The 16,317-nt window shown below is 50.4% G+C and overlaps 1 protein-coding gene across 1 annotated transcript in view; it reads left to right on the top strand.

Moving 5' to 3' along the window:
• LOC119856754 overlaps positions 1 to 14,689 on the top strand; it is a 29,863-nt gene extending 15,174 nt beyond the window's left edge. The window contains exons 6-7 of the mRNA XM_043517103.1: positions 10,002 to 10,155; positions 13,907 to 14,689. Coding sequence (XP_043373038.1) covers positions 10,002 to 10,155; positions 13,907 to 14,374 — 622 coding nt within the window. The 3' untranslated portion in view covers positions 14,375 to 14,689. The remainder of the gene's footprint in view (positions 1 to 10,001; positions 10,156 to 13,906) is intronic.
• The last annotated feature ends 1,628 nt before the right edge of the window (positions 14,690 to 16,317 follow it).

The following is a 16,317-nucleotide window of genomic DNA, read 5'->3' as shown; positions in this document are numbered from 1 at the left end:
GCCAGCTGGCTTTGTCTGCACTAGGACAATCGACCTCTCCCACTCTGGGTCTCTGTGGGGCAGAAACAGGGTAGAAAACTGTTGTAAATGTCTCTCAGCCCTAGGCTGGGCCCAATTCCGAATCTGGGTGGCTGCCTTCCACCCTTCTCCTTCCTTCTAGGGCTGGATTTTTTAGTTCATCTCTGTTAGCAAGTTCCAAGATGGCAAGAGCTTTCAAGGAAAAACCTCTGGTCCATGACATTCAGGATCCTGGTCCCCTCATCGATCCATCTTGTCATTCCAGACCAGGAGTGCTTTTGACCCAGGCAGTTGACCAAATTTGGGGAACTGTTGGTTGTTCCTGTTAGGAGGAGAAATTGATGATAAGAGTCAAGTGTTTTCTTTGATGCAATCTTGTTTCTTGACAAAGTTATGCAGAAAGTCCTGTTTCCCTGAACGTAGTAGGAATCAAACAACAGAAAACAGTTTCCTCTGCTCACTGTCCCAAACATGCCTTTCCTAGGGTTACCAAACGTCCGGGGTTTCCCAGACCATACCTCTTTTTTGAGCTTCCATTCTCTGTCCGGGTGAATTCTGAAATAACAGGAAATGTCCTAGATTTTGCAGAGCAGATGCTGTAGCTGGGTAGGAGGGATAACTCAGTGTTTGAGCATTGGGCCTGCTAAACCCAGGTTGTGAGTTCAATCCTTGAGGGGCCATTTAGGGATCTGGGGCAAAAATTGGGTTGGCCCTGCTTTGAGCAGGGGTTGGACTAGATGACCTCCTGAGGTCCCTTCCAACCCTGATATTCTATGAGTCTATGAGAAGGAGCCCTGATTGGTCTGCTTCCTGATGGGTCCTGTCCCCTGCATTCCGCAGCTGATTGGTCCATTCCCCCTGCAGCTGCCAGATCCCACCCACCCAGACCCCGATTCCCAGCCCGGGGAGGGGGGTCCTTGCAGGGAGTCAATGATTGATGGCTGTCACTACGTCCTGGGCTTGCACCAGCCGCTCAGCCACCATGACAGGAGGGACAGCCCCCCACCTCCAGTGAGCACCCCACTGCAGATACCCCCTTCAGTTCCCCCAACTGTGCTCCCCAGTTCCCCCCCCCCAGTGTCCTGTTTTGGGGAACCTGAATATGGTAACCCTAGCCTTTCCAGCCAGCACTCTGCCCCAAAGCTTTTCTTTTAGCCACTTTGCCAGCAGCTCTTCTATTCCTGTCTGCTGGGCATTTCTTCCTGCTTCTGTGTATACGTGTACACACACACACACCCAACAGTGCCCAGCTAAGCCCTGCCCACATAGTTCACATTGCCCCCAGGTTACACCAGTTCATAAGAACAAGGTTTTGTTTATGTAACTTTAACTAAGGCCTGGTCTGCGCTACAAGTTAGGTCGACATAAGGCAGCTTACATCAACCTCACTCTGTCCTGTGTCTACACTACAGCCTTATTCCTGCTGATATAAGTGCCCTACTCACTGACATCATAACTCCACCTACACGCGAGGCATAGGGCTTATGTCGGTGTAGTTAGGGTGACGAAGGGTCCCTGTAGACACCACGTTACTTACATCCGCTGTTGGCTGTCATTCATTCAGCTAGAGCCCTGCTTCCACCCCAGGTCCCGGCTCCCTGCTCTCAGCGGCCGGAGCTCCCAGAGCGCCACTGTTCTGAGCCAGACAATAGCAGCGTGAAATCGACAAGTATGTCAATTTCCCTCTTGGTAGGCTCTGTGCTGTGAAATGGAACCTGCGTGGAGCTCACAGCTGGGGGTGTCACCCCAGGGTGGATGGGGGCCTCCAGCTGTGAGCCCCATGTGGCTGTCAGTGCCCCACAATGCCTCACTTCAGTCTGTGCAAGTGCTCCTGGTGAAGACACGCTGCACCGGCAGAAGGAGGGCAGCGTGGACATCACCAGCCCCTGAATTACTGCCGGTGGCTATAGGTTGACCTACATTAAGTTGACCTAATTTTTGTAGTGTAGACAAGCCATCATTTTTTACTGGTTTTTACCAAAAAAAACCAACCAACCCAACCAAAAAAAACCAATAACCTTCTGGGTTTACAGAAAGCTCTTATTCAGCTTTCCACCAATTTTCACCCAAATTGTGGATCACTCAAGTACATGAAAATACCGATGATGCTAAGGAAATCCAATCCGTGACATCCGGTAGACGTGTTTATGTTAATAACGAATTTGTCTAGTGTAAAAGCGAGGTTGTCTGTTAAAGCAAGGTATGCAGTGGAGATACACACACACACGCGTGCAGGCATAGGCGTATGTCTGTACTTGAGTTCTAAAAAAAAAGGAAGTGCCAGAACTCCCCAGACCTGGAATCCCTGCTCCAGAAGAGAGATGGCACCTCAATTACTCTTAGGGTATGTCTACACTACGAAATGAAGGTCGAATTTATAGTAGTCGGTTTTGTAGAAAGCGTTTTTATACAGCCGAGTTTGTGTGTCCCCACACAAATGCTCTAAGTGCTGTAGTCGGCGGACTGTGTCCACAGTACCGAGGCAACCATCGACTTCCGGAGCTTTGCACTGTGGGTAGCTATCCCACAGTTCCCGCCAGTCTCCCACCGCCCATTTGAATTCTGGGTAGAAATCCCAGTGCTGATGGGGCTAAACATTGTCGCGGGTGGTTCTGGGTTACATATCGTCACGCCCCCGTTCCCTCCTCCCTCCGTAAAAGCAAGGGCAGACAATCGTTTTGCGCCTTTTTTCTTGAGTTACCTGTGCAGATGCCATACCACGGCAAGCATGGAGCCCGCTCAGCTAACCGTCACCATATGTCTCCTGGGTGCTGGCGGACATGGTACTGCATTGCTACACAGCAGCAGGTTATTGCCTTTTGGCAGCAGACAGTGCAGTATGACTGGTAGCCGTCATCGACATAGTCCTGGGTGCTCTTTTAACTGGGCGCCTGGGCAAACATGGAAGTGACTCCAGCCAGGTCATTTCCCTTGTTTTGTCTCATGGAGATTGAGTGAGTCCGTACTGGCAGTGCACTGTCTTTAATCTGCAGCCAGCAGAAGATGATGGCCAGCAGTCATACTGCACCGTCTTCTGCCGAGCACCCAGGAGATGACGATTGGCTAGCGGTCGTACTGCACAGTCTGCTGCCAGCAAGGTGTATAAAGATAGATGAAGTGGCTCAAAACAAGAAATAGACCAGATTTGTTTTGTATTCATTTTCTCCTCTCTCCCCCCCTCTGTGAAATCGACGGCCTGCTAAACCCAGTTTTGAGTTCTACCCTTGAGGTGGCCATTCAGTTTCTCGCAAAGCCCCACCCCCCTTTGTTGATTTTAATTCCCTGTAAGCCAACCCTCTCAGCCATGTCATCAGTCGCCCCTCCCTCCGTCAGGGCAACAGCAGACAATCGTTCCACGACTTTTTTCTGTGCAGACGCCATACCACAGCAAGCATGGAGCCTGCTCAGATCACTTTGGCAATTATGAGCACATTAAACACTACACACATTATCCAGCAGTATATGCAGCACCAGAACCTGGCAAAGCGAAACCGGGCGAGTAGGCAACGTCAGCGCGGTTACGAGAGTGATGAGGACATGGACACAGACTTCTCTCAAAGCACGGGCCCTGGCAATGTGGGCAACATGGTGCTAACGGGGCAGGCTCATGCGGTGGAACGCCGAATCTGGGCCCGGGAAACGAGCACAGACTGGTGGGACCGCATAGTGTTGCAGGTCTGGGACGATTCCCAGTGACTGCGAACTTTTGCATGCGTAAGGGCACTTTCATGGAACTTTGTGACTTGCTTTCCCCTGCCCTGAGGTGCAAGAATACCAAGATGAGAGCAGCCCTCACAGTTGAGAAGTGAGTGGCAATAGCCCTGTGGAAGCTTGCAATGCCAGACAGCTGCCAGTCAGTCGGGAATCAATTTGGAGTGGGCAAATCTACTGTGGGGGCTGCTGTGATGCAAGTAGCCAACACAATCAAAGATCTGCTGATATCAAGGGTAGTGACCCTGGGAAATGTGCAGGTCATAGTGGATGGCTTTGCTGCAATGGGATTCCCTAACTGTGGTGGGGCCATAGACAGAACCCATATCCCTATCTTGGCACCGGAGCACCAAGGCAGCGAGTACATAAACCGCAAGGGGTACTTTTCAATAGTGCTGCAAGCACTGGTGGATCACAAGGGACGTTTCACCAACATCAACGTGGGATGGCCGGGAAAGGTACATGATGCTCGCTTCTTCAGGAACTCTGGTCTGTTTCAAAAGCTGCAGGAAGGAACTTTCTTCCCAGACCAGAAAATAACTGTTGGGGATGTTGAAATGCCTATAGTTATCCTTGGGGACCCAGCCTACCCCTTAATGCCATGGCTCATGAAGCCATAAATAGGCATACATAGACATTTCTGTTCGGCCATAGGCAAACAGCCCAGCAGGAACGGGCACCTCTGAATGTCCTCTTAAGAAAAGCACCCTATTTCAACCAGGTGACCATGAATGATAGCACTCTCCTGAAGATAATATAGAGAGATAAAGAACGGATGTTGTTTGAACGCCAGGAAACATACACTGCAATGCTTTGTTCTACAATGATTCCTGAGTACGTGCTACTGGCCTGGAGTGATAAAGTGTCCTACCATGGTGGATGGAATAAGGCTGCCCTCCTCAGAAACCTTTTGCAAAGGCTTTGGGAGTATATCCAGGAGAGCCATGAATGCCAGGGCAAATTAATCATTAAACATGCTGGCTTTTAAACCTTGTATAGTATTTTAAAAGGTACACTCACCAGAGGTCCCTTCTCCACCTGGCGGGTCTGGGAGGCAGCCTTGGGAGGGTTCGGGGGGTACTGGCTCCAGGTCCAGGGTGAGAAACAGTTCCTGGCTGTCGGGAAAACTGGTTTCTCTGCTTGTTTCCTGTGAGCTATCTACCACCTCCTGATCATCGTCTTCCTCGTCCCCAAAACCTGCTTCCGTGTTGCCTCCGTCTCCATTGAAGGAGTCAAACAACATGGCTGGGGTAGTGGTGGCTGAACCCCCTAAAATAACATGCATCTCATCATAGAAGTGGCATGTTTGGGGCTCTGACCCGGAGCGGCCGTTCACCTCTCTGGTTTTCTGGTAGGCTTGCCTCATCTCCTTAAGTTTCATGCGGCACTGTTTTGGGTCCCTGTTATGGTCTCTGTCCTTCATGCCCTGGGAGATTTTCACAAATGTTTTGGCATTTCGAAAACTGGAACATAGTTCTGATAGCACAGATTCCTCTCCCCATACAGCGATCAGATCCCGTACCTCTCATTCGGTCCATGCTGGAGTTCTTTTGCGATTCTGGGACTCCATCATGGTCACCTCTGTTGATGAGCTCTGCATGGTCACCTGCAGCTTGCCACACTGGCCAAACAGGAAATTGAAATTCAAAAGTTCGCGGGCCTTTTCCTGTCTACCTGGTCAGTGCATCTGAGTTGAGACTGCTGTCCAGAGCGATCACAATGGAGCACTCTGGGATAGCTCCCGGAGGCCAATACCATCTAATTGCGTCCACAGTACCCCAAATTCGACCCAGCAAAACCAATTTCAGCGCTAATCCCCTTGTCGGGGGTGGAGTAAGGAAATCGATTTTAAGAGCCCTTTAAGTTGAAAAAAAGGGCTTTGTCATGTGGATGGGTGCAGGGTTAAATCGATTTAACGCTGCTAAATTCGACCTCAATGCCTAGTGTAGACCAGGGCTTAGCCACCCTCTCTCCTTCTGGAGCAGGGAGCCCAATCTGGGGAGCTTTTAGGACTGGAGCACAGATGTACTTTTCTCTATTTGTTGCTTTTTCTCTGTCTTCCCTTCCCCCAGTATCAATCCCGATGTTGACCCAGAAAACTGCGACTTTAATTTTTTGCACCGATTCTCATCCATTTTTTAGTTTTTGTAATAAACCCTTATGAATTCCCAGGAAATCTTAAACAAAATAAAATTCGAAGGTGAAGGCCCTTGCCTACAACAACTTTTCATGGCCTTACAACTGACATCCATCTATTTCTGGTGCTGTTTAACTAAGGATCTGTTTCCACAGCACACTAGTGTGTATTTCCATTTAGACCTGGGTGACAGTTTTCAGACAAAACTTTTCTTCACTGAAAAATGCAGATTCAGGTCAGCTGAATCATTTTGCAAATTCATGCCTATTTTGGCTAGTTATTTAAAACAACAGGTTTAAAACAAACAAAAGGAAGTATTTCTTCACACAACGCACAGTCAACCTGTGGAACTCCTTGCCAGAGGATGTTGTGAAGGCCAAGACTATAACAGGGTTCAAAAAAGAATCAGATAAATTCATGGAGGAGAGGTCCATCAATGGTTATTAGCCAGGATGGGCAGGGATGGTGTCCCTAGCCTCTGTTTGCCAGAAGCTGGGAATGAGCAACAGGGGATGGATCATTTGATGATTACGTGTTCTATTCATTCCCCCTGGGGTGCCTGGCATTGGGCACTGTCGGAAGCCAGGATACTGGGCTAGATGGACCTTTGGTCTGACCCAGAATGGCCGTTCTTATGTGATGGGCATGTGTAGGACCCATGGATCATGAAAGGTGCATTGTGGGGAGTGTTGATCATTGTAGCAGTAGAGATATGGCTGCAGGTTTTGCATCTGTTGTTCTGGCAGGGTCTGGTGCTACTTTGAGTTGATGAGTCCTGGTCTGTGGGGAGCTTGCTTCTGATGATGAGGTTGGGGCTTGTTTGAAGGCCAGAAGAGGGGTTTGAGGAAAGATTTTTTTCAAAATGGGGTCCCCATCAGTATGGGTTGTAATTATTTGATGATATCCAGTATGGGCTCCAGTCTGCGATGGTAGGTGACAACTATGTGCAGTTGGTGGGATTTTTTCCCCCCTGTATTGAAGCAGGTTATCTCAGCGTATTTCAGTGGCCCATTCCATGATGCGATCTAGTCCTCTGGTGGAATGTCCTTGTTTGGTGAAGGTGACTCTGAGTGTGTTAAGGTGGGTGTCCTGGACTTTCTCCTCGGAACATATTCTGTGGTATCTGAGAGCCTGGCAGTAGAGAACAGATTTCTAGGTGGGTTTGGGGTGGTTACTGGATCTGTGAAGGTAGGTGTGGGGATCTGTGGGTTTCTTGTGTGTAGTTGTCTGTAGGGTTCCATTGCTGAAGCTGATTGTGGTGTCCAGGAAGTTGATGCTGGTGTGGCAGTGTTCCAGAAAGAGTTTAATGGATGAGTGGGGGTTGTTGACGTGGTGGTGTAGTGGGATGGCTACCCTGCTCCTAAAATAGAAGGGGTTAAAAGCAGCCCCGGAGAGGGCTGTGGCTGGGGATGGCTGATTGGGGAAGCAGCTGCCGCTGGGCCACACCCCAGTCAGGCCCCAGCTGGCCTGTATAAAAAGGCTGTGAGCCAGAGGCTCAAGGAGTCTCTCTCCAGGCTGGGAGAGAGCAGGGCCTGGCTGCCGGCCTGATAGGGTACTGAGGGTTGTGCCGTGCTGGGGAAGGAGCAGGCTGAGCGGGTGCGCTCCAGGCTGGCAACTCCCCAGGCTGTAAGGTCTGGTCCAACACCCATAGAGGTACTGGGAGGCAGAGGAAGGCAGCAGGTCCGAACCCCCTTGCCTATGATGAGTGTCCTTTACACTGCCGTCTGCCCCAGGGAGCGGGGGCTTGGTGATGACTGGCAATAGCCCAGACTGAGGCAAGGTGGGGATAGTGGGTTGGGGGTTCCCCAGGAAGAGGAGACCCAGAGGCAGAGTGTGGGGGTACTGCCAGGGGTCAGAACCCCAGAGAAAGGGGCACCTTGGTCTGTGAGGGACACGGGGGCCAGAGCTGTGCGGATCACCAGCCTGCAGAGGGTGCTCCTCGCTGGAAAGAGCTAATTCCCGGATGACCAGCAGGAGGCGCCGCAGGGGTGAGTCCGCTCCTTTACAGGTGGAAATCTCTGAGGGAGTTTGTCGTCTGTCCAGAGGGTGAAAATACCATCAGTGTGTCATTGGTTTCGTGATGCATTTGTCTTCCTCAAGGTGGCCCGTGAAGAGTTTGACATACTGGGGAGCCATCCTAGTAGCCATGGCTGCTCCCGTGGTTTGAACAAAGTTCTCATTGTTGAATGTACAGTTGTTATGGGTGAGGATGAAACGGACGAGTGTGGGGCGGGTATCCGAGGGTTGTCCATTGTCCTGTAGCTATTTGAGGCAGGCAGCTCTGTCATCATGGGAGGGATGTCGGTGTACAGGGAGGTGACATCCATGGTGGCCAGGACGGTGTTCTGAGAGAGGTTGTTAATGTTGCAGAGTCTGTGGACTGTGTCCTGTAGGAATCTAGTGTGTGCTCTGTCTCTTTGGCATCAGCGAACCTAATAATTTCTGTGGGTGTTGAAATAGAGGGACTGGACCTGCAGGGAGAGGTCTCTGGGGAACTTGGGATGGGCTTCACTGATTGTTTTCTGCACGGCCAGATTTGGACTGTCAGAGTCTCCAGGAGTTCGCAGGTGAGGCGGGCAGCAGGGCGGCAGGGAGCTAGCACACAGTCTGATCTCCAGCAAAGCTCTCTCTTGCTAAGGCAGAGAGGTAACAAACCAGTTTACGGTTCTAAGTGCCCCGAGCAGAGCATCACGCCGGGGTAGTATGGATTTTCTTTACTGGGATAAAAATCAACCCCGTAAGTGAAGAGGTTAATCAGTGGAACTGCTAAGTGCAGAACAGGCCCAGCTGATTGTATTTCCAGTGTGTGTTGATTTCAGCACTTCCGACAACCCATAACTGTGAGCCGGCCAAGACTTGATTAATATAGACACAAAGAAATCCGACTTCTTCCAACCCTGCAGGAATCTCATCGTTTTCTTCCAGTTTTACCTTTGTGATCAGCCTTCTATACAAGACTCTGAGTGTCATAGATTTTAACTAGCCCTTTTCTTCTCCCATCTCTGTTTTTAGAGAGAAGAAACCCTGTTACCAGAATTAGTAAGTATAAAAGAGAGAGAATAAAGCGCTCTGTAAGCGGAGAAATTATAAGCACCACCTAGGAGGGAAATGCAGAAGGGAAACTGTTAAATTGCATAGGGTAAAATGGGAAATACATTTAAAAGGGGGCTGCATGTCGGGATTCAGAGGTATCGGCACAGGCTGGGCTAGCAGGGGGCTGTGGGTCGAGATTATGGGGCACTGGCAGAATTGTTTTCTGAGAAATTTTATCCTGTTCCTTCTTAATCTCTTGCACAATGGAGTTCCCAGGGTTAGGGGTTAGGGAGTCAGGATTCTTGGTTTCGATCTTCAGTTCTTCCACTAATTCACCATGTGCCCATGAAGATTAAGTTAATCACACAATGTCACAGAGACTCAAAAGAAGACTCAGAAATAGAACCCAGGAGTCCTGGGATCTTGGTCCTCATTCCCTTAATCTTTGCCCTTCCATCATCTCAGATCTGCAAAGCTTTTATCTCTGTTTGCTTTTGACTCCCACTCCGCTGTCTTGCCCTCTCCAAGGCAACATTAGACTGAGCGACTTTGCAAAATGCTCTGCCGTGCAGCTCAGCCTGGAGGTGGACGGCCAAGCTGTGTCTATAGACCTGGTACCCACCATCCGGAATAAAGTGGACATGTCCATGGATTGGCCAAGGCAGGATCTCAGGTGGCTCTCTGAATGGTGGGACCAGGAGCAAGACACTGAGCGGATCAAACCCATCTGGAATATCATGGAAATTTACAAAACTGGGACCGATCTGGTGGCCAAGAATCTGTACTGGAGGTAAAAATGCAAATCTCATTTGTTCCAGCAGAAGGCAACAAAAACACACACAGAGGGAACTCAGCCCTTCCAGCATGGGGGGGGGCAAGGACACACACACACACACACACAGAGCAGTGCACATCCCCACCAGCAGGGGGCAGCAGACACACACACACACACACACACACACACACACACACACAGCAGGGGCCATCCCCATCAGCAGGGGGCGCAGGGACACACACACACCCTGGTGCAGGTTTGGGATGGGTGTCGGTCTGACCCCATACTCCCATTCAGCCCTGTCTCATTTCCCCCACCCCATCCCAGGCTCTCCTACTCCCTGGCTGAGACCCGTCTCCTCAGGGACATTGACCTCGATGGTGCTGGGTGGAGGCGGGAGGCACTGCAGCTGCTGAAGCAAATCAACATGGAGAAGTGGGTACCGTGCTACGGCAAAGTCCTGACCTCCTACCACCTGAAGGTAACTCAGATAGGGAGGGTGGAGTGGGAGGGGGTGGGGAATGGGTGATACGAGCATCCACAGGTATAGGGGAGAAAGATCTAGTGGGTTAGAGCGGCAGGGGAGGGACGGCAGTTAGGGCTGGGTTTTATTCCAGCTCCGGGAAGGGGAGTGGGGTCTAGTGGTTTGAGCTGCGTGTTTCTTCTTCCAACTGTTTCGCTCTGGGTTCTCCATCTCAGGTGCCCATATGCACCAGATGCTTTTGTTGGGAGAATTTTGGTAGCAGTGCCCATTCTGCCCAAGCACGCGCTCCAGACATCCTCATGCCCCATACCGAGGATATATAGAGGTGAGTGGGTGAACCACCCTCAGTTCCTTCTCTACCACCTGACAGCCTAAGATAGAGAGTCTAGTGTACCCGTTTCACCTTTGCTTAGCTTAGCCAAGCCTCCAATATTAGTTACAATTAGAGTGCGGTGCTGTTTAGCTCACCTCATTTATTTCTTTATACTTGGGGGGGGGGGTCTGTTTAATGTTCCCCTTGCCCCGTCCCTCCTCCGCCTGCCCCTTCTCCTCCATTCTGAGAGGTTTATGCTTCCGGAGTTGTCATTGACTTGGTATGCAGGGATTCCCAGGATTTCAGTTTTCCCGGTCAGTGACAGACATTCCGGTGTAGCTGCTGCCTGAGATACCCTCCCCCCCCCAAATCCCAGCTAAGTGCAAAATCTGCTCGGCGGTTAAAAGGAGATCTTGTAAAAATTGGAGATTAAATTTAGGCTCTTCATGATGGAGCTCTCCCTCTGACCAGTCATGGGTCCAGGCCCAGGTACCCCTTGGATATTGGCCTCTGAGTGAAAACAGTGCTCTGTTGACCTCAGTCCCTTCAAATTCCAAACCAGATTTTCCTAACTTGAGGGTTTCCAGAAGTGGACTTCTTTCTGACCACCACCAACAGAAAGTGTAAGAAAATCTGTTCGAGAGGAGGTCTGGTTATCAATCCTTGGGAGACGCTTCCTCGTTCCTTGGACAAGAGCTCTTCTTCTTGCATATCCTCTGACACCATTGTTTCTGAACAAGATCAAACGAGACAGAGACAGAGTCACTCTAGCTGCACCAACTCACTCGAGCCAGGTCTGCTTCTCTGACCTGATTCGTCTCATTTCCTGTCCAGCTGCAGCTTCTGGTCGTTTCCTGTCTGCTGCCCAAGGACTCCAGTTGGTCTCTCCACTTCAACATGACCATCCATGGTTCCTCAATGGTTTTCGGGGATAGAGGTTTCCTGCTCAGCAGATATAAAACAGATACAAAGATCTCTACTAGAAATACTTACCTTCAGAAATGGAAGAGATTTTACCATTGGGGTCCCCAGTGACCGTTTTCACCTGTTCATTCTTCCCTCTCCGATGTTCTTAATTATTTGATGGATTTTGAGAAATCAAGTCTTTCTATGAGTTCCGTCAGAGTTCGTTTCATGGCTCTTACAGCCTTTCATTCCCCTTTGCAAAAATTTTCAGTCTTTGGTCCAAGAGGTGAATCTAGCTAAATCGCTCAGTAATAGTGACCACAATGCAATTAAATTTAGCATCCTTGTAGGGGGGGATAATTAACCCCCCCACACACTGTAATATTTAACTTTAATGAGAAGCAATTTGCTAAAGATTGTGACGGGCTTGTACCAACCCTGCGCTGGAGAGGTGAGGGTTAACAAACTGCTCTGGGCCCAAGAGGCCACGCCCCCTCGCCCCTACTGGGCACGCTCCCAGTGGCAGGAGCATTGAAAAGGGAGCCGCTCGGCTCAGGCTGGGCTGACGGAGGAGGAGGGCGATTGTGGGCAAGAACCTCCTGCCGGGAAGCCTCTGGGGCTCCAAACCGCTGGGGTCAAGCCGCCTAGCTGCAGTGCGGGAAGCCAGCTGGCTGCAGGAGCCGAGAGGGACGACTTGCTGTTCCCAGCGAAGGAGTTGCTGGACACAGAGCAGGGCGAACACAAGAAGGACCCCACGTCCAACCCCCGGAGATACCGCTGGAGGGACGAGGGTAGAAAGTGACTCAGGGAAAGCTCTCTAGGGTATCAGGACATGAACCCTGTGTCAGGGTACCTTGTTTTGAAGGGCCCTGGGTCAGAACTTGATCGAGTAGGGTGGGCCTGGGTTCCCCTACCATCCCCACACTTGCCACTGGGCAGTACTCCCCCTCTGCTATTGCTGCTAGGCAAAGCAACCCCTGGGATCCCCACTGGTGGATGTTATATCCTGGAGCGTCACCATTAGGTGGCACTATCCATCCGAAGCACCCAGCCAGCCCCCCGACAAAGATACAGAAACTAACAGTACAAATTTTTTTCAATACAAGCAGGAAGCCTCTCAGACAACCAGTGGGACGACTGGACGATGAGGGGCTAAAGAAGCCCTCAAGGAAGACAAGGCTGTTGTAGCGAAGCTAAATGAATTCTTTGCATCAGTCTTTACTGCAGAAGATGTGAAGGAGATTCCCACATCAGAACTGTCCTTTTTGTGCACCAGATCTGAAGTACTGACCCGCACTGATGAGTTAATAGAAGAGGTTTTAGAACAAATGGCTAAACTAAACAGTAATAAGTCCCCAGAACTACATGGGATTCACCCAAAAGTTCTGAAGGAACTCAAATATGAAATTGCAGAACTACTAACTGTGGTATGTAGCCTATCGTTTAAATCAGCCGCTGTACCAGATGACTGGAAGATGACCAAGCTAATGCCAATTTTAGAAAAGGGTGCCAGAGGTGATCCTGGCAATTACAGGCCGGTAAGCCTGACTTCCGTACCAGGCGGATTGGTAGAAACTATAGTAAAGAACAGAATTATCAGACACATAAGCATGATTTGTTGGGGAAGAGTCAACTTGGCTTTTGTAAAGGAAAATCATGCCTCACCAATCTGTTGGAATTCTTTGAGGGTATCAACAAACAAGTGGACAAGGGGGATCCAGTGGATACAGTGTACTTGGACTTTCAGAAAGCCTTTGACAAGTTCCCTCACCAAAGGCTCTTAAGCAAAGTAAGTTGTCATAGGATAAGAGGGAAGGTCCTCTCATGGATCAGTAACTGGCTGAAAGATAAATAAATAAATGGAATAAATGGTCAGCTTTCACAATGAAGAGAGGGAAACAATGGGGTCCTGCAAGGATCTGTACGGGGACCTGTGCTGCTCAACATACTCATTAATGATCTGGAAAAGGGGATGAACAGTAAAGTGGCAAAATTATTCAGGATAATTAAGTCCAAAGCTGGCTGCAAAGAGTTACGGGGGTGTCACAAAACCGGGTGACACTGACAATATTGATAAGTGCAAAGTAATGCACATTGGAAAAAATAATCCCAACTATAAATACATAACAATGGGTTCTCAATTCGCTATTTCCACTCAAGAGAGAGATTTTGGTCACTGTGGATAGTCCTCTGAAAACTTCCACTCAGTGCGCAGCAGCAGTCAAAAAGGCTAACCGTGTGTTAGAAGCTATTAGGAAAGGGATAGAAAACAAGACAGAAAATGTTTCATCTTGTGGGACATCACGGTAGAGAAGGAATTGAGGGCAGTTCGTCCGCACACCTCTAGGTCTTGCGCTATGGGACACAAGGATGTGTGAAGTTCACACACAGAACAGGTGCTGCTACCAAAAAATCTTTGCTCGAAGGCGCATGGGGGTGTGCGCACCTGAAGTGCAGCATCCGTCAGGGCCCGGTTCTGGGAGAACTCCAGTTGCTACACAAGGTGAGTAATTTCTCCTTCTCTTGCAGATGGTCCTGTTTTGGGCTTCTGACCTTAACCCAGAGACCGAGAACTGGGCCACGGTGCTGGATGCTCTGGGGACCCTGCTAAAGGTGCTGGAGTTCAGCCTGGAGAAGAGACACCTGCCCAGCTACTTCCTACCTTCGATTAATTTCTTTGACTGGCACCGGACTGAGGAAGAGAGATCCCTGAAGAACCGGGTGCTGGAGGTGCTCAGACTGGAGGTGAGGCTGATGAGATGCAGCCCAGAACAGTACCTCCAGCTGAGCTACGACCTGGCCAAGACCCAAGGCCCAGGACCCTTCATCCAACAGGAGCGGGAGCTCGACGAGTTTAGAAGGGAGCATCAGAAAGACTTTGAAGAGTTCAAAAACCTGAAGGAAGAAAAACAGCCAGGACAGGGAGCTGCGAGTATCTTCTTCGCCCAACACAGACACTTGGGCTCATGTCTGCAGTTAAATATTCTACGCCAGTGATTCTCAAACTGGGAGTCGGGACCCCTCAAGGGGCCGTGAGGTTATTACATGGGGGGGTCGTGAGCTGTCAGCCTCCACCCCAAACCTCGCTTTGCCTCCAGCATTTATAATGGTGTTAAATATATGAAATAGTGTTTTTAATATATAAGGGGGGGTCACACTCAGAGGCTTGCTGTGCGAAAGGGATCACCAGTACAAAAGTCTGAGAACCCCTGTTCTACGCTAACTTCACTTGGCTTTGGATTTATCCTGGGGGAACAGAGTCTGCTTAAAAACCATGAGACTTGATTAAAAAACAATGTTTTTAAACAATAATAAATGCCAGGTTGTTTATTGGTCTTCAGAGTTTTGCAATGGGTGTCACATGGGGTCGCTCTGGGTTGACCCAAGGGGAGCTGGGATCAGAATCCGGCCCTGACCCCACTGCAGTCAGGGGGTGACTCCAGTTTGACCCCAGGGCGACTGGGATCAGAATCCAGCCCTTTGGGAGTAGAAACCGAACCTCTTTTCTCCTTTCGCCCTGAAACGCCATTCGGTGGCTTATTAGAGCACGTCTGCTTCCTTCCCGAAGGCCCCGCCCGCTCCCTCACTCCGCACGCCGGGCTCTAGTTACACTGGCTCACAGAAATGTTGTTGCCGTTCCTAAATCTTTGTTGTCTCGTCACTGTTGTCAGTGAGCTTGCATGTGGGCCCACTCCACAACTTCAGTGTGTGTTTTAACATGGGCTCATTCTCCACTAGCCTAGAACGTGCTAGAAAACACCTGCCGATAGCGCTCCTTTGAAAAGCCGGTTGTTCTTGCCAGGCAGTCGTACCAGACTCATTGACACGGATGTCAGTAAGCTGCAACTGGGAGGGGGTGAGTCCACCGCGCTCTACATGCACTGGCGTGCACCGGCTATGGTGGTGTGAGCCCATTGTACACTGGGTAGGTATCCCAGGGAGCACAGCGTGTTGTAATGAGCATGCTGGCTAATTCTTGCAGTGCATTGAGGAATACATGCTGGGGGGACCCTGGGGCTGGGGGGTGGGGGGGAAGCAGTCAAGCTTCCACCATCCTGGCCACTGTATCCCATGAATCATCTGGTTCCGTGCCATTTTTAGGGAGCTGTCAGAGGTGTAGGCTCCCAGGAGCCAGTGACAAGAGGGGCGGGGTGGGGTGGGGTAGATGGACAGACAAATGGAGGGGCAGGGAGGGAGGGGAACATGACAGGATTGTGTGTAGTGAGGAATGGGGGGATGGAGTGCTTTGCGGGGGGAGGGATAGACAATTCAGCCTGCACTGAAATCACACCCAACAGTTGACCCATCTGTGCTATTTGCCCCCTTCTGGCTCCCACACACCCCTGTCTGTTCCCCTGCCCCTGCCCAGCAGTGCTGACAGCTGCATTTCCACTGGCTTTTCTTATACAACTTTGGGTGATTTCACTCCATACTTCTCCCTCCCCAGTGTGCCCCCCTCCTACCTGTGTCATCACCCCACAGCCTCCTCCCTCCCTGTTAATACCCAGCCACACACCCACCCCAGCAAAGTGTCACTCAGCAAATTGGAAAAAAGAGGGATCCTGACCCCCCTACACACTATCCCCACCCTGTTCCCCTGGGCATGTGGCACCCTTTGGTGGCAGTAGTGGGCTACTGCCAAGGGTGCCCATATACACAGCTGCCCCCTGGTGGCAGCAGTGAGATATGGCGCAGACACACATCCCTGTGCACCCAGGTGCTCCCTGGTGTTAGTAGTGGGGTACTGCACAGAGAGAGACTTTCCACCGGATGTGCACACAGAAGGCCCCGGGTGGGCGAGGTGGGATACCACAGGGAGTTACTACTACGGCTACGAACCTGCTCTATGGACTCCGAACTCTTAGGTATGTATCTGAGCACGTTACCATTGAACACCTCTCTTCCTGGTTTTTTCTTTTACATAAGAACACAAGAGCGGC

The sequence above is a fragment of the Dermochelys coriacea genome, chromosome 6 (assembly GCF_009764565.3).
Source record: "Dermochelys coriacea isolate rDerCor1 chromosome 6, rDerCor1.pri.v4, whole genome shotgun sequence".
Taxonomy (NCBI): domain Eukaryota; kingdom Metazoa; phylum Chordata; order Testudines; family Dermochelyidae; genus Dermochelys; species Dermochelys coriacea.
Note: the sequence above shows the minus strand (reverse complement) of the source record. Positions and strands in the feature narration are given on the sequence as shown.